Source organism: Chrysochloris asiatica, unplaced genomic scaffold (assembly GCF_000296735.1).
Source record: "Chrysochloris asiatica unplaced genomic scaffold, ChrAsi1.0 scaffold00252, whole genome shotgun sequence".
NCBI lineage: Eukaryota > Metazoa > Chordata > Mammalia > Afrosoricida > Chrysochloridae > Chrysochloris > Chrysochloris asiatica.
Genome location: NW_006408770.1, coordinates 1,699,015 through 1,726,513, shown reverse-complemented (window position 1 = coordinate 1,726,513; position 27,499 = coordinate 1,699,015). Strand labels below are relative to the sequence as shown.

The 27,499-nt window shown below is 37.3% G+C and overlaps 1 protein-coding gene across 1 annotated transcript in view; it reads left to right on the top strand.

Moving 5' to 3' along the window:
• ZDHHC15 (zinc finger, DHHC-type containing 15) overlaps window positions 1–27,499 on the top strand; it is a 393,634-nt gene that overhangs the window by 49,363 nt on the left and 316,772 nt on the right. The window contains exon 2 of the mRNA XM_006873732.1: window positions 19,334–19,360. Within this exon, the coding sequence (XP_006873794.1) occupies window positions 19,334–19,360 (27 nt within the window). The remainder of the gene's footprint in view (window positions 1–19,333; window positions 19,361–27,499) is intronic.

Below are 27,499 nucleotides of genomic sequence, written 5' to 3'. Positions count from 1 at the left end.
TGGCCGGCTAAGAAGACATTCGGTCACCAACTCTCTTGGTCACCCGCTGCCAGGTCTCTCCCCCAGAAACTCCCGCTAGAAAGAGCGCCAGTGTGAGTCTTCCAACCGGCCGCTGGCGCCTGCGCACTGCACCACCAAAAGCCGCTCAGGCGACTGCGTGGCTTGAATCCTGAAGTTTCAAAGCTGCCAGCGGAAATCTTTGTTTTTTTTTTTGTTTTTTTTGAAATTAAGTTTTCATATATTTTGGTGTGGTGCTGCGGGTTAATGCGCTGGACTGCAAGGTCTGTTTGAACTGCTAAGTCAGTAGTTCAAGCTCACCAGTCACTTCTCGAAAACCCTATACAAGGTCGCTAAGAGTCAGAATTACCAAGCTGTTTTGACCACTGTAGCCATGTAATAAATTTTGAAATCAGGGAGTGAGAGGTTTCCAACCTTATTCTTCTTCTTAAGCAGTGCTTTGCTTATCCTGGGTCTCTTTCCTTTCCATATAAAGTTTGTAATAGTTTTTTCTATCTCTTTGAAGAATGTGATTGGATTCTGGATTGGAATTGCATTATATGTGTAAATTGCTTTGGGTAGTATTGGCATTTTCACAATGTTAAGTCTTCCTATCCAGGAGCATGGTACATTCTTCCATTTTGGGAGGTGTCTTTTGGTTTGTTGAAGTAGTGTTTTGTAGTTTTCTTTGTATAGGTCTTTCGTCTCTCTGGTTACATTTAGTCCTAGATATTTCATCCTTTGGTTGGTCACTGTAAATGGTATTGCATTCCTAAAGTCCTTTTCAATGCTGTCTTTATTGGTATAGAGGAATCCAACTGATTTTTGCATGTTGATCTTATACCCTGCTACTCTGCTGGAGTCCTGATGAGGCGCTGTGGGTTAATGCGCCAGACTGCAAAGCCGTTTGAACTGCAAGGTTGTCGGTTAAAGCTCACCAGCTGCTATGGGTTGGAACCCACTTGAAGGCACTTAACAACAACAACAACTCTGCTGAATCTTCCAATGAGTCCTAATAGCTGTTTTACTGAGTCTTTGGGGTTTGGTATGTATAGGATCATATCACCTGCAAATAGAGTTTTACTTCCTCTTTGCTGATTTGGATGCCTTAATTTCCGTCTTGCAGTGCAGCTCTTGCTAAGACTTCCAGCACAATATTGAATGGGAGTGGTGACAAAGGGCATCCTTGTCTGGTTCCTGTTCCTAGAGGAAAGGCTTTCAGTTTTTCTCCATTGAGAGTATTGTAGGGTGTTTGTTTTGTATATATGCTCTTAATTATGTTGAGGAATTTCCCTTCAATTTCTACTATGTTGAGTGTTTTTATCAGGAATGGATGTTGGATTTTGTCAAATGCTTTTTCTGCATCAATCGATATTATCATGTGGTTCTTTTCCTTTTTCTTATTTATATGGTGGATTACATTGATTGTTTTTCTAATGTTAAACCATCCTTGCATCCCTGATATGAATCCCACTTGGTCATGCTGTATTATCTCTTTGATGTGCTGTTGGATTCTGTTGTCTAGGTTTTTGTTGAGAATTTTTGCATGTATGTTCATGAGAGATATAGGTCTATAATTTTCTTTCTTAGTGACGTCCTTCTCTGGTTTTAGTATTAGGGTTATGCTTGCTTCATAAAATGTATTATGAAGTTTTCCATGCTATTCTATCTTCTGGAATAATTCGAGTAGAATTGGTGACAGCTCTTCCCTGAACGTTTGGTAGAACTCACCAGTGAAGCCAGCTGGGCCTGGACTTCTTTTGTTTGGGAGATTTTTTATTACCTGGTCAATTTCTTCTTTTGCTATGGTTCTGTTAAGATTTTCTCCTTTACTCTGTTTAAGTTTAGGTTGGTCGTGTTTTTCTTTTATAAGTTTTAAAATGTGTTTTCTAAGTTTTTAAATGTGTTGGAGTACAACTTTTCATACTATTCTGTTATTATCGTTTTGATTTCCTTTGGTTCTGTTGTGACATTGCCCATATGGTTTCTAATGTGTGTTACTTGTATCTTCTCTCTCTTTTCTTTAGTTAGGTTTGCCAATGGTTTGTCAATTTTGTTATTCCTTTCAAAGAAGCAGCTTTTTGTTCTGTTAATTCTTTCTATAGTTTTTCTATCTCATTTATTTCTGTTCTAATCTTTATTATTTCTTTTCTTTTGGTGACTGTGGGTTCCCTCCATTGGTCTGTTTCTAATAGTTTGAGATGCTGTGTTAATGTGTTGATTTTGGTTCTTTCTTCTTTTTGGATGTGTGCATTTATTACAATAAAATTTCCTCTCAGACTCGCTTTCACCATGTCTCAAAGATTTTGATATGTTGTGTTTTTGTGCTCATTTGTTTCTGGAAACTTTGTGAATTCACATTTTATTTCTTCTACTACCCAGCTGCTTTTCAGCAGGGTGTTTTTTAGTTTCCATGTATTTTGACTTTATTTCCTTGGTCTTCCTAGTGTTGATTTCTAATTTGATAGCATTGTGATCTGAGAAGATGCTTTGTACTATTTTGATATTTGTAAATTTATGGAGGTTTGTTTGTGGCCTAACAAATTGTCTATTCTGAAAAATGTTCCATGTGCACTGGAAAAGAATGTGTATTGTGCTGCTGTTGGGTTGAATCCTCTGTACACATCTATGAGGTCCATTTGGCTGATTGTGTTGTTTAGTTCCTCTGTGTTTTTGTCAAGTTTCTTTCTGGTTGTTCTATCCATTTTTTTACGTGGTGTATTAAAATCACCCACTATTATTGTAGATTCGTGTATGTTATTCCTCAAATCTATTAGAGTTTGTTTTATATATTTTGGAGATCTTTCATTTTGAGCATGGATATTTATTATGATTATGTCATCTTGTTCAATTGTCCCTTTGATCATGAGATAATGTCTGTCTTTATCTATTATGCTGGTTTTTGCCTTAAACTTTATTTTATCAGAGATCAGTACTGCCACTCCTGTTTGTTTTTTAATTGCAATTAGCTTGGTATATTTTTTTCCATCCTTTGACTTTTAATCTGTTTTTGTCTCTCTGTGTAAGATGTGTCTCTTGCAGACAGCATACTGAAGGATCTTGTTTATTTATCCATTCTACCAATCTCCGAATCTTTACTGGTGCATTTAATCCATTTACATTCAGTATAATTATCAATAGGTATGGCTTAGTTGCTGCCATTGTGGGTTTTTTTTTTTTGTGTGTGTGTGGTGTTACGTGTGAGTTTCCTCATAGTTTCAATGTTTCTATGTTCTTCTTGGATTTTCGTTTTCTTGGTATGTTGTGAAGTGTTGATTTTCTTTGAGGTTAACTTATATTCCATTAACTTTTCCCTACATTTAGTGCAGTCTGTTTTATACTGTAATCTACCCCATCTGGATCTCTGTTCCTATGTGTTTACCTTCTTTCTCATTGTAATTGTTTTGATCATAGACTAACCTCCCTGTTTCTCTGAGTTTGTTCTTATAGTTTTGTTCTGTTCTCGACTCTTCCATCTGTCGATTTAGTTCTGGGAGGTGCTGCCACGTATGTCAATCACTGGTTGTTGCTGTTCTTTTTGGTTCTCAGTCTAAAGAACTCCCTTTAGGATGTTTTGTAGTGCTGGGTTGGCTTTGACAAAATTCCTTAATTTATGTTTAGCCTGGAATGTTTTGATTACACAGTTGTATTTGATTGATAGCTTTGCTGGATAAAGGACTCTTGGTTGGATTTTTTTTTCTTTCAGAGTTTTATATATGTTTCCCCACTGCCTTCTTGTCTGTATGGTTTCTGATGAGAGATCCGAGCTTAATCTGAGTTGCTTGTCTTTGTATGTAATACTTCTCTTTTCCGTAGCTGTTTTCAGGATGGTCTCCTTTTCTTTGATTTTGGAGAGCTTGATTATGGTATATCTCAGTGATTTTCTTTTGAACTGTATCCTTCCTGTTGTTCGTTCAGCTTGTTGAATGCTTATCTTTTCACTTTCAGGATATATTGAAAATTTTTCTGCCAGGAGCTCCTTATCTATCTTTTCTGTGGATTTATGTGATCCTTCCTGTTCGGGAATGCCGATAATTCTTAAGTTATTCCTCTTCATGTTGTCCAACATGAATCTTAGACCCTCTTCGGATTTTTTTTAAACCTTTTTTCTGCTTTCTCCTCTTTCTTAGTGGTATTTGAGTGATTTGTCCTCCAGTTCACTAGTTCTGTCTTCCATTTCTTCAATTCCAATCCTTTGTCCTTTCAGGGAATTGTCTATTTCTGGTATTCTATTATTATTTGCTTGAACCTCTTTCTGCAGGTTTTGAATTATTTCCAATGCTGAATCTATCTTATTTGATTGTTCCTGTAGCACTTTTCTGACTTCTTCCTTATTTTTCTCAACTCCAGTCTAAAGTGTTTTGAAACATTTCATAATCATTTTTCTGAATTCCTTCTCAACCATTTCCAAGACCTGCCCACCTTCCAGAATGGAGTCCTGGTCTACCTCTAGGTCATTTGTCATAGACATTTTATCTTGTTTCTGAACGTGTGCTGATATGGTCATCTGTTTTTGGTTTTTGGACATGCTAGTGTTTATCTGTGGCCTTAATATTTAATTGAGTGTGTGTTGGTGTTTTTTTATGCTTTTTGATTGCCTACAGGTAGATGTAATCAGGAGGTGGGCTTCCCTTTTCCCTTTTCTTGCTGTTTAGCTCAGAGTAACTTTTGCAGATGCTTTCTTTTCCCTTCGTGTATGGTAGTTGGTGTTTGTTCTTGCCTGGATTGTGGGGTTTTATAGGGTGTGATTGTATCTTATCTATATGGCAGCAATTGCTGTCTCATCTTGGGCAGTATAGGGAGAGAAAGGGCCCCCTATAGGTAACAGGGGAAACAGAAACAAAACACAACAGAACTAAAGTAAAATAAGCCCCCCCCCCCCAAAAAAAAAATCCCTAAACAATATAAAACGAAAAAGATTGGATACTGTAGTCTATAATTGTGGAAAAAGGAGAGGAGATAGAGAAGAAAAATTAATAACTCTGTAGTCTAATATGAGTATGGGAATTCTACCTTCTACTACATGCTGTAAAAGTAAACTCCTCTTGAAAACTTGTAAGGCAACCACTTCGTGCCTTTATAGGCCCCACCCTCTATTTTAGGTAGCAGATGTCTAAGGTGCCATCCCTATCAACTCTATATGCTGAGAGGTTAGACTTGGTCCTTGATGTGACTTCTTACCTCTCAGTTGGTATTTTGAGCTACTACATACATAAGTATAGTCAAGTTAATCAAATTGTAGCAATTTGCACTTTCTTCCTATATCAAACTTATTTACCTTTCTCTAATCCAGTTCTGATCATCAAGCCATCCAAACTAGGTCAAATGGGTACTATCTGCAAGTTTGGGCATTTTTACGTTCCTCTCCCCACTTCATATCAGCTGGATGCTTCTCTCTCAGCTCTAACTTATGATGGCTATGTCAGTGTCCATGAGCTCAGGAGTTCCAAAGTCTCCCCAAATTTTGGACCAACCAAACCTTCTTCTTCTTTCTCTTGTCAAGGTTGCCAGGAGTCTATGGAACATGGTGGAACTAAGCCCATGACTTCATAACTATCTTCCCCCACTTCCACTCACAACATGGTCTAAGAGCTTACATGCCTGTGTTTGCCTTGATAGCTCTCAGGCAAACAGCTTGTTTGTTCTTGTAATAGCCAAACAGTCTGCCATTTTTGTTTTTCTTTTTTTCCTGCTGGTTTTTTTTTTTTAGTACGTATCTTCTGTTCTCTAGGCACTCCAGGCTGGTCTGCATGTCCTTTCAAGTGGGAATGTCCCAACTCAAAAAGTTCTAGATGGGGCTCAGCATTCTATTTTAGGTCTTACACATTACAAAGGCTCCACAAGAAACTTATTTCACTGAGTAAGTTCTAGAAACACTTTTAGGTATTCCAATCTGTGAAAGGCTGAAGACAGGCTTAAAAGCTTTCTGTAATAAAATTTCCCAATATTCCTTTCTATCCAACTCAAATGTCTATTTTACAATAGTAAGCAAGGGAAACCAGTATCAATAAGACAGTAAAACATCATAACATTATTTACCCTTATTTACCCTTTTAGTCAAGGAGCTCTGGTAGCGTAGTGGTTACAAATCGGGCTGTGAACCTTAAGGTCAGCGGTTCGAAACTACCAGCCACTCCGCGGGAGAAAGATGAGGCTTTCTATTCCCGTAAAGATTTACACACTCAGAAACCCTGTACAGGGTCGCTATGGGTCAGAACTGACTCGACGGCACTTAACAACAACAACCCTTTTAGTCAAGGAGCTCTGGTAACATAGTCGTTATGAGTCAGACTGCTAACCGCAAGTTCAGCAGTTCAAAACTACTAGCCATTCCGCAGGAGAAAGATGAGGCTTTCTGCTCCCATAAAGACTTACAGCCTCAGAAACCTTATACAGAGTCACTATGAGTCGGAACCGACTCCACAGCACACTACCACCACCACTACCCTTTCAGCCTATGCCTCAATTCCTGCATCACAGAGCCCTGTTGTTGCAAAGTTGAGTATACATCACTATTTACCTATTTCCCATTTATCCCATACAAACCTACCTAAGTGTTCCTCTATCCTTTCTTTTTTTTTTTTTAATGCTTTATTGTGAATTATGTGATAGTTTACATGGGAGGACATCAGCTTCACCATGATCCCGTCATATATTGTTTCCTTGCCATGGTTACAGTCCCTTCCATGCATCAACCAAAGGGTATACCCCGCAAGCCTGCCCCCCAGTCGTCCACATACAGCCCCTCTCCCTCTCTGGGTCTAAAGTCCCCAGCTGCTCCATCTCCCCACGTCATCATCTCTGCCTCCATCCCTGGCATCACTGCTTCTCTGGGTAGGGTTCTGTTCTCTGCTCTTCTCCTTTGATACTCCCAGGGAGCTCAGCTCCTAGACTGCAAGGTTAATCACTCCCATCCCTTTGCCCCAAAATGTCTACCTTTACATTTCCAGCCCTTACAATCAGTTCTGATAACAATTATTCACTATTGTATCGCAAGAGACATATCCGCATCTCCGTTCATCAGCCCCGGCTAGGTAGAATGGATACTACTCAGTGGAGATTCTATCTTGCTCCACACCCTCTCGATATAGGTTCCCTCTTGAAAGCTTGTAAGCCAGTCACTTATTGCCTGTCTTACCCCCCCACCCCCATTCTGGGTAGCCAATGTCCAAGTTGCCCATCACTGTCCTCTCTGTGTGCGGAGGAGGTGGGAATAATCCTCGCTGTGAAGATTTGCTCACTCTTTTGAGCTACTGCTTCCATATGTGTATGTCAAGTTCATCAAATTGTATCAGATTATTATTTTTTCTCTCTTCTTTCTTCTTCTGGTTGAACTTTGATCATCCAGCCATTGAAGCCAGGTCAAGTGGGTATTATCTGCAAGTGTGGGTGTACTTATTCATGTGCCCTCTTGTCTTAGCAGCTGGACACTTCCCTCTCCACTTTAGTCCTCTGTGGCTATGATGCTGACTCTGGGTCCAAGAGTCCCTTGGACTTGGCACACTGCTGGCCAACCAGGTTTCCATCCAGGTTCACAGGAGTCTATTGAGCATTGTAGGGCTTATCTCGCAGCCTCATTTCTGTTTATCCCTCAATTCCCCTTATTGGTAATGAACATGGTCACCAATCAGAGTGCGTATTCCCATTGAGCCTTAGTCTTAGAAGGGGGTTTGCCCTGAGGGGGCCCGGCCACTTGCCTTGATGTCTCCTGGGTGAGCCACTTATTTGTTCTTGCAATAATCAGTCGGCCTGCCTATATTGTTTTGTATTTTTCCTGTTGGTCTTTCTTTCAGGAAGTATCTTCTGTTCTTCTGGCCACTCCAGGCTGGTCTGCTTGTCCTTTCAAGTGGAAATTTCCCCTCAGAAGATTCTGGATGCTGTTCAGGATTCCACCTATGGTCTCGTGTAATGCAAAGGCTCCACAGGAAGCCTCCTTCACTGTGCACGTTGTAGCCCCATTTTAGGTATTCATCCTGGTGTGGCGCTGTGGGCTAATGTATCAGACTGCAAAATCGTTTGAACTGCAAGGTCAGTGGTTCAAGCTCACCAGCTGCTCCTTGGAAACCCTATACAGGGTTACTATGGGTCGGAATCGACTCGACGGCACTTAACAACAACAACAACAATCAATCAATCAATTATAGGCAGCAGACGGATTTACAAGCTTTCTATGGTGGTATTTCTTGGTATTCCTTTATCTCTCCCTCCAGTGTCTATTTTATAGCAGTATGCCAGGGAAACCAAGATTCAACAGACAGCCAAGCATCTTAACATTATTTGTCCCCCTTTCCCCATTCAAACCATGTCTCAGTCTCTGTATCCCAGAGCCCTGTTGTTCCAAGTTTGTGCATACATCATTATTTGCCTCTGTCACACTTCAGCTTCACATTCATCCTATCGTATTTCATTTCATTGCAATGATTAAAAATCCCCTCTGTGTATCATCACATCAAATAACTAAAGGATAAACCCCACAGAGCCGCTCCCCCTGGTTGTCAGCAAACAGCTCCTCTCTCTCCCTGAGTCCTGTGTCCCCAGCCTCTCCATCTGTCCATGCCCTCATAGTCCCTCCACCATTTTGTGTCTGGGCAGTTTCCAGCCTACCCCCAGGTATTTCAGTTAGCTATAGGCTGGAGACGGGCCCACATGTTTTCTGTTGTGATGCTTCTGGCTATCCACCCCCGCCCCCGCCCCCCAAGTGTCTAGTTCACTGGTAGGCAAGGGAGACCAAGATAAAGATAGCCAAGCATCCTAACATTATTCCCCTCTTTTTCCCCTTTCAAGCCACGTCTCAATCCCTGTATCCTGAAGCCCTGTTATTCCAGGGTTGTGCATAATTCGTCATTTACCTCTGTCCCACCTAGCCCATGTGAACCTGCCTAATCGTTCTCCTGTCCAGTCCACCTTGTTCTTCTTTTTCCCCTGCCCCTTCTTGTGTATTGCCAGCCTTCCCCACCCCCACCCTCCGCTCCGCTCCCAGGCTCTCCTGTGTCTATTCCCTACTCTGTGCTCTTTCTCCCCCTCCCTCACTCCCCACCTCTCATCCCATGCATACTGGTGATCAGCACTCATATAGAGAGATTTTTCCCTCCTTTTGGGTGGGTTCTTTTTCTTAGTCTTTTACAATAATGGTCTTATGCAGTATTTCTCCCATTGTGACTGACTTATTTCACTCAGCATAATGTCCTCAAGGTTCATCCATGTTATACGATGGCTTGCAGCTTCCTTGTTGTTCTTCAAGGTAGCATAGTATTCAATTGTGTGTATGTACTACAGTTTTGTTTATCCATTTGTCAATTAACAGGCATTTGGGTTGTCTCAATTTTTTTGCTATTGTAAATAGTGCTGCTATGAACATTGGTGTGCATATATCTACTCATGTTATGGCTCGTATTTCTTGTGGGTAAATACCAAGTAGAGGAATTGCTGGGTCATACGATATTTCTATTTCCAACCTTCTAAGCAAGCGCCATATTGCTTTCCAGAGTGGTTGGACTATTTTGCATTCCCACCAACAATGTAGGAGGGTCCCAGTCTTTCCACATCCTTGCCAGCATTTGTTGTCCTTTGCTTTTTGATCTTTGCTGTCATTGCTGGTGTGAGATGATATCTCATTGTTGTTTTGATTTACATTTCTCTGATGGCTAGTGATCATAAACATTTCTTCATATGTTTATTGGCTGCTCGGGTTTCCTCGTCTGTTCATGTCCTGTGCCCATTTTTTAATTGGGTTATTTGTCTTTTTCTTGTAGAAGTGTTGTAGTTTCCTATTCCTCTATCCTTTCTTGTGTGTTGCCCTCCTTTTCCTTTTTTATTGCCCTCCCTAGCACCCAAGCTATGTTGTGACTATCTCTTAACCTGTGCTGTACTGGCCCCACCCTTCCACTCCTGGTAACCAACAAAAAAATTTTTTTTTTCATTTAGTGTGAATAGCTTAAGCTTTTAAAATAATGGTCTTATGCAATATTTGTCCTTTAGTAATTGACTAATTTTACTCAGCATAATGTCCTCAAGGTTCATCCATGTTGTGTGGTGGTTTGCAGCTTCATTTTTGTTCTTTAAGTTAGCATAATATTCCATTGTGTGTATAAACCAAAATTTGTTTATCCATTCTTCCACTGATGGGCACTTAAGCTGTCTCCATCTTTTTGCTATTGTAATAGTGCTGCTATGAACATTGGTGTGCATACGTCTACTCATGTCCTGGCTCATATTTCTTGTGGATATATATCAAGTAGAAGAATTGCCAGATCATAAGGTGTTTCTATTTCCAGCTTTCGGAGGGAAGCACTGTACCGTTTTCCAGAATGGTTGAATCATTTTATAGTCCCACAGCAATATAGAAGGATGTTGATCACTCCACACCCTTGCTAGCATTTGTTGTCATCTTTTTTTTTTTTTTTTGATCTTCACTGTTATTGCTGGGGTAGGTGATACCTCATTGTTGTTTTGATTTCAATGATCATGAACAACTTTTCATATGTTTATTGGTTGCCTGAATGTCTTTCTTGGTGAAGTGTCTGTTCATATTTGTACCCATTTTTTAATTGGGCTATTTTTCTTTTTCTTGTATAAGTGTTTTTGTTTCCTATGTTGTTGTTAAGTGCCATTGAGTCGATTCCGACCTATAGCGACCCAGTATAGGGTTTCCAAGGAGTAGCTGATGAGCTTAAACCACCGACCTTGCACTTCAAATGACTTTGCAGTCTGATGCATTAGTCCACAGTGCCACACCAAGACTTCTTGTTTCCTATATATTTTAGAAATTAGTCCATTTCTGATATATCATTGCAAAAGTCTTTTTCCAGTCTATGGTCTCCCTTTTTACTCTTTTGGTGAAATCTTTTGATGCATATAAATTTCTAATTTTTAGTATGTCCCAATCATCTATTTTGTCTTCTTTTATTTTTGTAATTCATGCAACGTTTGATAGACTATGTGTGCCCTGTGTTAGAGCCCTTAAATTTGTCCCTACTTTTTCATTGATGACCTTTATAATTCAGCAATTTACACTTAGATTTTTAGTGTATGTTGAGTTGGTTTTTGTATTTGGTGTGAGATAACAGACTTGTTTCATTCTTTTGCATATCGATTTCCAGTTTTGCTTGCACCATCTTTTGAAGAGATTATCTCTTCCCCATTCAGTATACTTTGGCTCTTTGTGAAAGAACAGTTAGTTATCTCTATGTGGATGGGTTAATTTCTGGATTCTTAATTCTGTTCCATTGATCTATGTATCTTTCCTTGTACCAGTATCAGGCGGTTTTGACCATTTTAGTCATGTAGTAAATTTGGAATCTAGGAGTGAGAGGCCTCCCACTTTGTTCTTCTTCTTAAGCAGTGCTTTTTTTTTAAAAAAAAATCTGGGGTCCCTTTCTTTTCCATATAAATGTGTAATAGTTTTTTCCATCTTTTTAAAGAATATTGTTGGAATCTGGAGTGAGATTACATTATATGTGTAGATTGCTTTGGGTAATACTAACTTTTTCACATTGTTAAGTCTTCTTATCCATGACCATTGTATATTCTTCCATTTTTTAAAAAATAAATGTTTTATTGTGATTTGTGTGATAGTTTACATAGGAGAACATTAGTTTTACATTCATTCTATCATACATCGTTTCATTGCCATAGTTACCATCCCGTCCATGCATCATCACCCAACCAAAGGGTATACCCTGCAAGCCTGCCTCTCCCCCTCCCCACCCCCCCACAGTCCTCAGCACCTTTCCCTCTCTGGATCTCAAGTCCCCAGCCACTCCATCTCTCTACGTCATCTTCTCTGCCTCCATCTCAGGCCTCACTGCTTCTCTGGGTAGGGTCCCGCTCTCTGCTCTTCTCTATTGATGGTCCCAGGGCCCTCTGCTCCTAGACTGAAAAGTTAATCACTCCCCTTCTTTCTATAAAACGTCTACCTTTACATTTCCAACCCTCACAATCAGTCCTGATAACAATTATTCACTATTGCATCACAAGAGACCCATCTGCATTTCATTTCATCAGCCCTTCCTGGACAGGCTGGATACTATTCACTGGAGACTCTACCTTACTCCACGTCCTTTGGATCTAGTTTCCCTCTTGAAAGCTTGTAAGCCAGTCACTTCTTACCTTTGTATCCCTCCCTCCATTTTGGGTAGCCCATATCCAAGTTGCCCATCCCTGTCTACTCTTTGTGTGGAGGGGGTGGGAATAATTCTTGCAGCAGGGATCTGTTTCCTCTTTTGAGCATTTATAGGTGTAGGTCAAGTTTATCAAATTGTATCAGATGATGCTTTTTTCCTCTTCTTTCTTCTTTGGGTTGAGCTCTGATCATCTACAGTCATTGAAGCCAGGTCAAGTGAGTATTATTCTTCCATTTTTGTAAATCTCTTTTGGTTTCTTGTATTAGTATTTTTTAGTTTTCTTTGTATGGATCTTCTGATTCTTTAGTTATATTTATTCCTAACTATTTCATCCTTTGGGTGGCTATTGTAAAATGGTGTTACTTTCCTAATTTCATTTTCAGCACTGTCATCATTAGTATAGTAGAATCTGAGTAATTTTCGTATGTTGATCTTATACCCGGCCACTTTGCTGAATCTTCCATTGAGTTCTAGAAGTTACTTTGCTGAGGCCTTGGGGTTTTCTATGTATATGATCCTATCATCTACAAATAGAGAGACTTTTACTTCTTTGCCAGTTTGGATGCCTTTAATTTCCCTATCTTGCCTTATATATAGTTCTAGCTAAGACTTCCAACATAATAGTGAATAGAAGTGGTGGAATGCTTTCAGTTTCACTCCACTGAGAAGGATGTTGGCTGTTGGTTTTTATATATGCTCTTAATTATGTTGAGGAATTTTTCTTCAATTACTACTTTGTTGAGTATTTTACCAGGAGTTCATATTGGGTTTTGTAAATGCTTTTTCTGCATCAATTGATACAATCATGTGGTTCTTTTCTTTTGTTTTATTATTTATATGGTGGATTACATTAATTGTTTTTCTAATATGGAACCATCCTTGCATCCCTGATATGAATCCCACTTGGTCATGATGTATTATTTTTGTGATGTGTTGTTGAATTCTATTAATGAGAATTTTTGCATCTATGTTCATGAGGGATATTGGTAATAATTTTCATTTTTAGTGATGTCCTTCTCTGGTTTTGGTATGAAGGTTATGCTTGCTTCATAAAATGTATTAGGAAGTTTTGTATCCTTTTCTCTTGTCTGTAATAATTTGAATAGAATTGGTGACAACTGTTCCCTGAAAGTTTCATCAAATTCAGCAGTGAAGCCATCTGGACCAGGACATTTTTGGTTGGGAATTTTCTTATGACCTGCTTAATTTCTTCTTTTGCTATAGATCTGTTCAGGTTTTCTACCTCACTCTGTGTAAGTGCTTTTCTAAAAATGTATCCATCCCCAGGAGATTTTCAAATTTATTGGAGTACAACTCTTCATAGTATTTTTTATTATCCTTTTTATTTCTATTGGTTCTATTGTGACATCACCCATGTGGTTTCTTGTGCATGCTATTTATGTCTTCTCCCTCTTTTCTTTTGTTAGGTTTGCCAATGATTTGTCAATTTTATCAGCCTTTCTAAGAACCAGCTTGTTGTTGTATTGCTTCTTTTGATAGTTTTTCTGTTTTTTATCTTGTTTATTTCTGCTCTAATCTTTATTATTTCTTTTCTTTTGGTGACTGTAGGTTTACTTTGCTGGTCTATTTCCAATTGTTGGAGATGCTTTGCTAATGTGTTGATTTTTGGTTCTTTCTTCTTTTTAGATGTGTCCCTTTATTGCAATACATTTTTCTCTCAGCATTGCCATGTCCCAAAGATTTTGGTATGTTTTCTTTTCATTGTCTTTTGTTTCTAGTATTTTTGAAATTTCATCATTTATTTGTTCTAGTACTCAATAGTTTCCATGCATTTGACCCTATTTCCTTGGTCTTCCTATTGTTGGCTTCTAATTTTATAGCATTGTGATCTGAGAAGATGCTTTGTAGTTTTTAAATGTTTGTAAATTTTTGGAGACTTGTTTTGGTTTATTCTGGAGAATGTTCCATATGAATTGGAAAATAATGTATATTGTGCTGTTGTTGAGTTAAATGCACTGTATACATCTATAATGTCAAGTTGGTTGATTGTGTTGTTTAGTTCCTCTGTGTCTTATTTGTTTTTTATTTTTCTTAGTTCCTTTCTGGTTGTTCTATCCTTTTCCATAACTGGTATATTAAAATCTCCCATTGTTATTTTATATTTGTCTATTTCTTTCTTCAATTCTGTTAGGGTTTGCTTTATACACTTTGGGGCTCTCTCACTGAGAGACTTGATACTTATTATAGTTATGTCACCTTGTTCAGTTGACCCTTTAATCATGATATAATGCCCTTCTTTCTCTCTTATGCTGGTTTTTGCCTTAAAGTTTATTTTATCAGAGATTAGTATTGCCATTCCTGCTCATATTTTATTGCAGTTAGCTTGGTATATCACTTTCCCATCCTTTAAATCTTGATCTGTTTTTGTCTTTGTGTATAAGGTGTGTCTCTTGCAGGCAGCATATTGAAGGATCTTGTTTTCTTATCCATTATGCCACTCTCTCTCTCTTTACTGGTGCATTTAATCCATTGGCATTCAATGTATCTATTTGTTGTTATTAAGTGCCATTGAGTTGATTCTGACCCATAGTGACCCTGTATAGGGTTTCCAAGGAGCATCTGGTGTGCTTGAACCACCAACCTTGCAGTTCAAATGACTTTGCAGTCTGACGCATTAGCCCATAGCGCCACACCAGGACTCCTTATCTATAAGTATGAATTAATTGCTGTCATTATGCTTTATTTTATGTGTTTCTGCTGGTTTCTTTTTTCTGTATGCCTTCCTGTGCTGAGTTCATGCTTTTTGTCCTTTTCTTGTCAGTTTCTCTATAGTTTTAATGTTTCCATGATCTTCTTGGATTTTCATTTTCTTGGTATGTTGTGAAGTATTAATTTTCTTTGTGTTTACCCTTTATTCTATTAACTTTGCCCTCTATTTAAAACAGTTTATATTATCCTGAAATCTACCTGACCTCTTCACTACCTGAATCTCTGTTCCTATATTTCTCCTTCTTTTGTAATGTAATTGTTTTGATCATAGACTGTTCTCCCAGATTCTTTGAATTATTATCTGTAGTTTTGTTCTGTTCTGAATTCTTCCATCTGTCTTCTGAGTTCCATGTAGTGTTGTCACATATGTCAATCTTTGGTTGTTGTCTATTCTTGTTAGTTCTCAGTACAAAGAACTCCCTTTAGAAAGTTTTTAAGCACTGGGCTGGCTTTGACAAAGACCCATAGTTTCTGTTTCACCTAAAAAGTTTTGATTACACATTCGTATTTGATTGAAAGATATGTTGGATAAACTATTGGTCTTTCAAAATCTATCATGAGATCTCCAGCATCATTTCTGTCACCAAGGCCATATTTTCCAACTACTGCTCTTTCCTCTTTGTTACCAACCCACACATTTCAGTCACCAGTAATTATCAGTACATCTTATAGCATGTTTATTAATTTCATACTTAATAAGTTGGTAGAATTCTTCAATTTCATCATTAGTGCTTTGGTGCTTGGTCCATAAATCTGAATAACTTATTTTTAAGTGGTCTTCCTTGTAGCCATATGAATATTATCCTATCACAGACAGCGTTATACTTCAAGATAGATCTTGAAATGTTCTTTTTGACAATGAATACAACAATATTCCTCTTCAATTTGTCATTCCCGGCATAGTAAACTGTATGATTGCTAGATTCAAAATAGCCAATACCAGTCTATTTCAACTAACTAGTGCCAAGGATACTGATCTTTATGTATTCAATTTAATTTTTTACAACTTCTATTTTTGCTAGATTCTTATTTCATGTATTCCATGTTCTGGATGTTTGCAGTTATTTCTTCTGACTTTGAGTTGTGTCCCATCAGCAAATGAAGGTCCAGAAAGCTTTATACATTCGCATCATCATGGTCAACTCCATTTTGAGGGAACAGCTCTTCCCCAGTCACATTTTGAGTGCCTTCCATCACTGTATTTCACAAAATTCTGGTGGTGTTCATGTTTTCATTTTCCAGTACTACATCTTACAATGTTTTGTTACTATTCATAAGGTTTTCTGTGGCTAGACATTAAAAATTAATCTGTCTCTCCTTCCTAGTCTGTCTTTATCTTGAAGCTTATCTGAAATCAGTCTTTCAGGGGTGATCCTGCAGATATTTAAAAAATACTGGTGGCATATATTCCAGCATCTCAGAAACCTTCAAGCAACCAAGAAATCAAATGATATATTACATTAGGAAAATGTGCTGCACAAGCCCTCTATAAAGTGTCCAAGATCAAAGTTGTCAGTTTGAGAACTAAGATACACCTGGCGCAAGTAATGATATTTTTAATTGCCTCTATTGCATGTGAAAATTGAACGATGCATAAGGGAGACCATAGAAGAAGTGATGCATTTGATTCATAGTGTTGGAGAAGCACAGCCAGACTGTTCTTTAGAAGTCAGGATGGTAAAACTTCATCTTTGGACATATTATCAGCAAAGTTCAGTCCCTGAAGAAGGACATCATTCTTGCTAAAGTAGTTGCTGTTAGGCCATCTAGTCAGTATTGAGTCATAAAGACCCTGTACACAATAGAATGACACACTGCCCAGTCCTGGGCCAACCGCACAATTGTTGCTACGCTTCAGCCCATTGCTGCTGCCACTGTAACATTTCATTTCGTTGGGGGCCTTCTTGTTTTTCTCTGACCCTCCATTTTACCAAACATGATATCCTTCTCCAGGGACTGATCCCTCTTAACAATATTCAATGTATGAGAGATGGAATCTGGCTACCCTGGCCTTCAAGGAGCACTCTGACTGTACTTCTTCCAACACACATCTATTTGTTCTTTTGGCAGTCCCTGGTACTTTTAACACTCTCCTCCAACACCATAACTCAAATACACCAATTCTCCTACTGTCTTCCTTATTCACTATCCAACTTTTGCATGCATATGAGGTTATTGAAAACATACCATGGCTTGGGTCAGGCACATCTTAGTCTTCAAACTGACATCTATGCTCTTCAATACTTTAAAGAGGTCTTGTGAAGCAGATTTGTCCAATGCAATACATCACTTGGTTTCTTAACTGCTGCTTCCATGAGTGTTAATGTTTGATCTGAGCAAAAATGAAATCTTTGAAAACTTCAATCTTTTCTCCATTTATATGTATGTTGTTTATTGTTCCAATGGTGAGCATTTTGTTTTCTTTACATTGGGATGCAACTCATACCAATGGCTTTGATCTGCTAAAGTTTGTTGTTGTTATTAAGTGCTGTCTCGTTGATTCTGACCCATAGTGACCCTGTATAGGGTTTCCAAGGAGCAGCTGGTGATCTTGAACTGCCTTGCAGTTCAAATGGCTTTGCAGTCTGGAACATTAACCCATAGCACCACACTAGGACTCTGCTGAAGTTTAGGGTCAGTTAAAAAAGGGAAAACCCCCAAAGAAATGCATTGACACAATGGCAGCAGCAATAGGCTCAAGCATAACAATAATTCTTAATATTGCACAGGACGGGTCATTGTTTCATTTGGTTGTGTACGTTGTCTCTATGAGTTGGAACTGACTCAATGGCACGTAAAAACAACAAGCAGTTACAAATAGTACATATAGATAATGGTCATAAGTAAAGACAAATAGGCTTTGTACAAATCACATTATGAAAAAAAATTATGTACACATTATCTTAGTTATCTACATTTGCTGTAGTAAAATGTTAGCACAAGTGGGCAATTTTAAAGCACAGTAATTTACTATCTCAGTTTTGGAGGCTAGAAATCAGGGTGTTGTCAGAGCTAGATTCTCTGTCTCTGCTGCTTCTGGGGAACGATCTTTTCCTTTTTCAGCTTTTGTAGTCTTTGACATTTTTTGTCTTTCCTTTGATTGCTTGTATGTATATCAAATGACATCTGCATTCCTCTGTTTGTGTCTGTGCCTAATCTGTTCTGTTTTTAAGATACCACTCAGAAAGGATTAGGTTTAGGACCTACTGTACTCTAGTAGGTCCTCATTAACATAACAAAAGACTAACTGTACTTCCAAACAGGCTCATATTTATAGTGATAGTGTAGTTTCAGTATACCCTTTTGGAGGGTTACAATTCAATCCATAGCATACATCAAAGTAGAACAACAAGAAAAAATTAGGGAAGATAGGTATAGTACATGTGAAAAGCCCTGGATATTGGAATCTAGAGCCAACTCTATCACTAACTTGCTCTCTGACTTGGGGTAAATCATTTGTTGCTACTATAATCCTGTTTTGCCATTTTTATAATAGAATAGATAACCAGGTAATTACTAAAGTCCCGTTCAGTTCTGATATTCTGTGAAATCTTAGTTCAAATGTTGTTGTTCTTGTTAAGTGCAGTTGAGTTGTTTCCACTCATAGTAACCCTATATATCGTTTCCAAGGAATGACTGGTGAGTTTGAACTACTGACCGTGCAGTTCAAACCAACCTTGTTGTCCAGTGTTTCTCCTACAGTACCATTTTAGATCTCCAAATATGAGCATAAGTACTTGCTTTTAGCTAGATACTGTGCTAAGCCATATTTACATCCATTAACACCTTTAATTCTCAAGTAAACTTGTCAGGTAGACATTGTTAGGAAAATTAAGGAACTTTCCCATGGTCACAAAATAATAACGGGATTCTCACCCAGACAATCTGACTTCAGAGCAGGCACACAACCTCCACACTATATTACCTATAAATACTAAGAGAAGTTTGGTATTAGTATTTAGAGTCATCTTGCAATGAATAATTTGGGAAAGTAAATAATCAACTCCTATCTTGTTGTTGTTGTTATTACGTGCCATCGAGTGTGTTCCAACCCCTAGAGACCCTATATAGGGTTTCTCAGGAGTGGTTGAGGAGCTTGAACTGATGACCTTGCAGTCCAAACCAACTTTGCAGTTCAGCGCATTAATCCACAGAGCCGCACCAGGACTCCATCTCCTCCTATCTTAACAGCTTTTAAAATTCTTAGTGCCATGGTCTATAGCTTGAGTGTTTATGTTGAGTTTTTTTGTTTGTTTGTTTTTCATTTAAAGCAGGTTTTACCTGTGTTTGTTGAATGACTGGAAGTTCTTAATTACTATGGTTTAAAATGAAGCAAGATTGCAAAGGATGGAAATTAATTATTCTTACCTTCCCTCATCTTAACACACCATTAAATAGATTGTTCAAAATTACACTATGGAATAATGTAGTATAAAAGGAGATTTAAAAATATTTCTAATATTTACCTCTCTGTCTTTTCACAGTGACTGTGTTGAGCCCAGCAGAAAAAGGTAAGAGGATGTTGTAAATTGTATTGGTCAGTACTATATTCTTCTTTCTACCTAAAAGTGGATTACATAGAAGTCTATAAATTAAGCAAGCTTCCCAGGAATATACTTAGATGGCTAGAAAGTTTAGGTTGAGGAAGTGTACCTAGAGGTAGAATAGAACAATATTTAGTGACTGTAAGACAGAAATTAGAAATTGTCAAGACCTTTTGGTTAGCAGCCTTGTGTTTTCCCTACAGTGCCACACTAGGACTCCAAGTATTTATTTAACCACTTTTAATTCTCAATTTATGAGAATTAACTGTTGTAATTCACTAATCAACCTAGGTCTCATATTATAATATTTTAAAGTTCCAGTTTGATATTACTCATTTAAAAAAGACATTGACTATAGAGGCAAAAGAGCAGAGCAAGTGGGAAATAGTAGCCCACACTGGTTAAATGTGAATTCTGGAACTAGACTGTCTGAATTAAAGTCTTAATCATCCTATTCCCTAGTAAATCACTTGACTTCTTTGTGCTTGGCTTATTTGTGTATAGAATAGGAAATAAGAATACCTCCTATTTCATAGAGTTGTGAAACTTTAATTAATTAATTAATATATGTATCAACTTAGAATACTTAGAACTTAGTACAGCATTTAAAGCAGTGATGAATAAAGCACACACTGATGATTCATCTTATGTTTTGTCATTATTACTAATCCAAGAGTTACCTCTTATTCTTAAGTGTGGTTCTTAAGGCCAGGCAGGATTTTTGTATATATATTGAATTACATATACATAAACAAATATCATTTCCCACAGTAAACTTTCATGACAGGATAAGTGGGAGCTTATATGATGCTCTACAATAATAATAATAAGGATAACAATATTGTTATTATTATTGAAAACTATAATTTGTTGTGCAGAGTGCCCTGCTAGTATTATACATACATCATCATCTTCATTATTTGCATATATACTCTTATGTCCATTTTATAGAGAAATAAACTGAAGTTTAGGGAGGCTAAGGAACTTTTGTCATGTGGCACTGTAAGCACTGAACTGCTAACTGCAAGGTAGGTGGAAACCCTATACAGGGTCTATATGAGTTAGAACTGTCTCATCAGCACTTGACAACCACGTAACTATTAAGTGGTAGGAATGAAACCCAGAGTTGTCTGACTCTAAAGTACATGCTTTTAAGCAAACCTGTACCTGACCTTTTACTCTTCAATCTACATCTACTAGATTTGCACAGTTCAGCTTAGTTACTTGACATTTGAACTTGACATTCGGATGCTCTTTCCCCCCCAGTATTCTAAGTGCCGTATCTTTTTTTTTTTTTTTTTTTATGTTATCAGGGAAATCAAATACACCAGTGTATGACATCATTATTAACCATAACTTAGCTCAAAGCCATCTAGTAGCATAAATCCAATTACCAGAACTTGAACTCTCTAGGAAATTATGATTTTTTTTTTTAAGGTTTCCTCTCATTCTAGGATTTTGTGGTTCTAAAGCAATCTTTTTCCTGACAGTTCTTAAAATTATCAACTCTATACAGAATAAGCTTATATTTTGCTTCTTTATTCTTTAATGGGGCATAATGGTACTGCGAATCTCACGGTCAACAGTTAGAAATTACCAGCTGTTCCACAGGAGAAAGATGAACTTTTCTGCTCCCATAAAGATTTACACCCTCGGAAACCCCGTACAGGGTCGCTATGAGTCAGAACCAACTCCACAGCACATCACAACAAAAACAACAATGGTACAAACACAGTATTTAGAAATAGGTTATTAAGGTGTGCTGTACAATGTACTTTCAGAAAGGATCAGTTACCCAACTGTCTGGCTTAAATCAGTTGACTGGTAGCCAAAAGATCTGTGGTTGAAAATCACCAATCTCTCCATTGGCAGTATGCTTCCATAAAAATTGTTGTCATTGTTGTTGTTGTTAAGTGCCATTGAGTCGGTTCCGATCCATAGCAACCCTGTATAGGGTTTCTGAGAAGCAGTTGGTGAGCTTGAACTGCCGACCTTTCAGTTCAAACGGCTTTGCAGCCTGGTGCATTAACCCACAGCGCCACATCAACCATTGTTGTTAGGTGTTGTCAAATTGGTTCTGACCCATAGTGACCTAATATCCAACAGAAGAAACACTGGTCAGTCCTGTGCCATCCTCACAATCATTGCTATGTTTGAACACATTGTTGTAGTCACTGTGACAGCCCAGCAAAGAAAACACAGAAAAAAAAAATTAATAAGAATTTGAGAATGCTCTGCAAGAAGAAATAGACAAAATAAATGAATAATTAGAAACAACAAAAAATCTGTAGATAGAAGTCTACAAGATTAATACTAAGATTACAGAAATGGAAAAATCATTAAAAGAGCAAAGTAGATTTGATTCAATGGAGGGCCAAATAGAAGAATGAACAGATAAAAAAGTGAAAAAATTGGAGGAAAGCCTAAGATATCTGTGGGACACCATCAAGAGGAATAACATAGAGGTCATTGGAATTCCAAAGCAGGAAGAGACAAAAATACAAACACAAATACACAGAAAATTATAGAAGAGTTTTTGGGTAAAACTTCCCCAATGCCATGAAAGATGAAAACATAAGCTGAACAAACCCCAAACAGGATAGACCCAAAAAGAAAATCACTAAGATGTATCATAATCAAACATACTAAAACCAAAGAAAAGGAAAATACTCTGAGCGCAGCTTGGGAAAAATAAAAAGTTATCTGAAAATGAGAATCAATAAGCCTAAATTCTGGTTTCTCAGAAGAAACCATGAAAGACATAATGGAATCTTATGCAAAACTCTGGGGGAAAAAAAAAGGCTGACCAAGAATCATACAATCAGCAAAACTATCCTTCAAATTTGATGACAAAATTAGGAGATTTCCAGATAAGCAGAAATTAAAGGAATTTGTAATAACCAGATCAGATTTTTAAAAAAATGCTCATTCAAGTGCGTTCTTTGGACAGATCCCCAATAACAGCAGACAGCAACTTGAAATTAACATACATCACAATATCACCCAGAAGTCAATTTAGATATATAAGTATATAAAGTAAAGCAAACCTACAAGACTTTAGGGAACCAGAGATATCAATTTTTAATAAAGAAATCTACAAAGCAAAAACAAGGAATAGTGTAGTTACAGAACTTCCAAATGGTGAGGAAACCAAGTAGATTTCAGCATAAAACAGACTGGTTTAAACTGGGGAAGAAATTAATAAATTACAATGTAACCTCAAACAAAGTTAATAAACCTTATCAAAATAAAAGGGAAAATTATATTTAGTAAACATTAGAATAGTAACAATGAAGTAAATGACAAGAAAGCACATGAACAAAATGAAGTTATCACAAAAACAAAGAAGTCAGCAGTACCACAAAAAATATAGCAAAATGATAGCAGAAAATTTATAAACATTGATAATCTACTGAATGTAAATGCATTAAATGTACCTACTCAAGAGACAGGATAGAGGAATGGATGAGAAAACATGATGTCTATAGGAGATACACCTTTTACACACAAAGACAAAAAATCAAAGGATAGAAAAAATATATCAAGTTAACAGAAATAAAAACTAACTGGAGTGGCGATATGATTTTCTGATAATGGAGAGTGTAAAGCAAAAGTCAGCATAAAAGGAAAAAAAAAAAGACACTATATAATAATTAAAGGGTCAATTGAACAAGAGGGCACAACCGTAATAAATATGCTCCCAATGAAAGAGTCTCAAAATGCATAAATGAAACTGTAGCAGAATTGGTGAAAGAAATAGACAGCTCTACAATAACAATAGGAGTTTTAATGAACCACTTTCGATGAAGGACAGAACTAGAAAGAAATAACAAAGACACAAAACTAAACAACACAATCAACCAACTTTACCTCATTGACTTAAAACAGAGCACTCTACCCAACAACAACAATATATATATTCTTTTCTAATACACATGAAACATTCTCCAGACTAGACTATATATTAAGCCACAAGACAAGCTTCAATACATTTTGAAACAGTGAAATACTACAAGGTATCATATAAGATTACAATCCTATAAAATTAAAAACCAACAGTAGGAAGACCATGGGGGGGATGGAAATCAAATATATGGATATTAAATAATACCCTGCTTAAAAACTACTGGCTAATAGAAGAAATAAAAAATTTCTTGGATCAAATGAGATGAGAACACAACATACAAAAATCTATGGGAACCAACAAAAGCAGTGCTCAGAGAGGGCAATTTATAGCAATAAACACACATATCCAAAATGAACCAAAATCAGCACTTTAATCCAATGTCTCCAACAATTAGCAGCAGCAGCAGCAGCAAAAAAAAAAAAAAAAAAGCAGAAAAGTAAGCATACAGCCATCAGCCATCAGAAGAACAAAGAATAATAAAGTTTAGAGCAGAAATAAATGAAACAGCAAAACAAGAGACAGAATTAACAATGTAAGAATCCAGTTATTTGAAAGGATTAATAAAATCAACAAACCATTGGCAAATCTAGCAAAGGAAAAGGAGTGGATGCAAATAACATGAAAAGGAAATGAAATGGGTGACATGACAATAGACCCAACAGATATAAAAATAATAATGCCAGAATACTATGAAGAATTTTACTATAAAAAAATTTGAAAATCTAGAAGAAATGGACAAATTTCGAGTAGCACATTACCTACATAAACAAAAGCAGAATGAAGTAGGAAACTAGAACAAACCTATAACAAAAGAACAAATTGATTAGGTCATTAAAAAAACTCCTAATGATAAAAAGTCTAGGCACAGACAGCTTTACTAGTGAATTCTACCACACATTCAGAGAAGAACTGGCACCAGTTATACCCAAACTATTAGAGAATGTAGAAAACTCTCAAATTTAGTTTATGAAACACACATAACCCTGATACCAAAACCAGGCAAAGACATGACTTAAAAAGAAAATTATACACCAATATCCCTCATAAACATAGATACAAAAATCCTATCAATGGAATCCAACAACATATAAAAAAACAAAAATAATACATCATGACCAAATGTGATTCATACCAGATATGCAAAGATGGTTCAATATTAGAAAAACAATCAATGTAATCCACTACATAAATAAAGGAAAAGAACTACATGATCATATCAGTCGATGCAGAAAAGACACTTGACAAAATCTAACACCCATTCCTGATAAAAACACTTAACAAAATAAGAATAGAAGGGAAATTTCTCAGTTGGGGCGTATGTACCAAACCATGCTTACCTCAAAGTCAGCAGTTTGAAACTACCAGCCATTCCACAAGAGAAAGATGAGGCTTTCTGTTCCTGTAAAGGTTTATAGCCTCGGAAACCCTATGCAGGGTCTCTATGACTTGGAACTAATTCCACAGCACACCACCACTACCACCACTATACCAAACCAATGGTCAACATTACCCTCAATTGAGAGAAACTGAAAGCATTCTCTTGCAAACAGAAATCAGACAAGGATGACCTTTATCACCACTCCTATTCAATATTGTCCTGAAAGTTTTAGCCAGAACTATGAAGCAAGAAGGAGCTCTGGTAGCATAATGCTTACTAATCAGGCTGCTAATCTCATGGTCAGCAGTTCGAAACTACCAGCTGTTCCACGGGAGAAAGATTTACAGCCTTGGAAACCCTGTACAGGGTCGCTATGAGTCAGAACCGACTCCACAGCACATTAACAAAAAAACCAAATGAAGCAAGAAGGGGAATCATTTGTATCAAATAAAGGTATCAAAATTGGCAAAGAATAATTAAAACTTTCTTTATCTATAGATAATATGATCCTATACATAGGAAATCCTAAACTCACAGTGAGAAAATTATTGAAACTCATTGAAAGATTCATCAAATTGGCAGGGTACAAGATCACCATACAAAAACCAGTATACTAATAAAGAAATTCTGAAAAAAAAACAAACAAAAAAAAACAAATAACTAATAAAGAGACTTCTGGAAAAAAAAAAAATATATATAGCCATATATAATAGCCACCCAAAAGATGAAATACTTAATAAAAAATAAAGTATCAATAAAACCAAATGACCTACACAAAGAAAACCATAAAACACTACTACAAGAAACCTTCATTAATGGAAGAATATACCATGCTCATGGATGGATAGGGAGATGTAACATTGTGAAAATGTCTATACCCAATTATTTCCCAAAGTGATCTATCTATACATATAATACAATCCCAATCCGATTCCAGTATCATTTTTTAAAGAAAACTAATCACCAACTTTATATGGAAAGGAAAGAGAATGCAGATAAGCAAAACACTGCTAAAGAAGGAAAAGTAGGAGGCCCCACACTCCCAAGTCTCAAATCTACTACACAGACACAGTAGTCAAAACAGCCTGGTACAGGCACAATGAAAGACACATTGGTCAATGGTGCAGAAATGAAAACCCAGTAATACATCCATCCACCTATGATCAGCTGCAAAGAGTTGAAACACATTAAATGGGGAAAAGATAGTCTCTTTTACAAATGGTGCCAGCAAAACTGAATATCCATTTTTCAGAATGATGAAACAAGACCCATATCTCACAGAATATACAAAAAATGAGCTCAAGATGAATCAAAGACCTAACTGTAAAACCTAATATCACAAAAATTATCAAAGAAAATAATAGGAGCAAACTTAGGGGCCCTGATACATGGTATAAATACAATAGCAAACATAACTAAAAACACACAAACTGGGAAGACAAGAGAAATGACTGAGACCTCCTAAAAAAATTGACACTTACATGCATCAAAAGATTTCACCTAAAGAGTAAAAACAGAACCTATACACTAGGAAAATGTGGGGCAATGACATATCAGACAAAGGACTAATCTCTACAATTTACAGAAAACTTCACTACTTCAGCAAGAAAAACATGAATAATCATGGACAGACACTTTACCAAAGAAGACATTTAGGTGGCCGTCAAACATGAAGAAATACTCATGATTACTAGCCATTAGAAAGATGCAAATCAAAGCAACAATGAGATATTATTGCACCCCAATCTTAACAGCAAAGTTAAAAACAAAAGAATGCTATCAAGGGTGTGGAGAGATTGGAACCCTCCTACACTAGTGGAACTGTAAGATGGTGTAATCAATGTGGAAAACAGTATGATGCTTCCTCAAAAAGTTGAAAATAGAAATACCATTGTTGTTGTTGTTAAGTGCCATCGAGTCGGGTCCGACCCATAGCAACCCTGTACAGGGTTTCCGAGGGTGTAAATCTTTACGGGAGTAGAAAGCCTCATCTTTCTCCCGCGGAGCGGCTGGTAGTTTCGAACCGCTGACCTTAAGGTTCGCAGCCCGATTCGTAACCACTACGCTACCAGAGCTCCTTAATGCACACCTCCAAAAAGAAGAAAGACCCAAAAAGACTCCAAAAAGAAGAAATACCATATGACCCAGAAATTCCTGTACTTGGTATATATCTTAAAGAAATAACTGTGGCATGAACAGATGTATGCAAACCCATTTTCATTACAGCACTATTCAGAATAGCAAAAAGACGGAGAAAACCTAATAGGCCATCAATGCAAGAATGTATAAACAAACTCTGGTCATGCATATTTTTGGTTATACTAATTGTCTCTTTTCCTTCCCCTAGTCTCCCCTTTCCTTGTTGGTCATCCTTCAGTTCTGGCATTGAACTCACTCCCTGACTCAGTTTCAGCCAAGCAATAGATAGGTATATAGGGGGTACAACAACAGTAATGAGGTATGCACATCATAGAATGGTCAGTCATTCAAGATCAAAAGGACAGCATTTACCTAAGTACAAAATGGCATGGGGGAAAGAAGGAGGAATGGAAACAAGAAACACAGGTTGAAAGTGGGATAAGTGATGTTACCTTAAGAGGATTGTAATCATGGAAATGAAACAAAGTGTAGGATTTTTTTTTAACATAAAACTGATGGACTGCTCTGTAAACCTCCACTCAATTCACAATAAAACAAACAAGAGTTGATAGGGATGGACAACTTAGACATTGTTGTTGTTGTCAGGTGCCATCAAGTCGGAACCGACTCATAGCGACCCCATGCACAGCAGAACGAAACAATGTCCGATCCTGGGCCAACC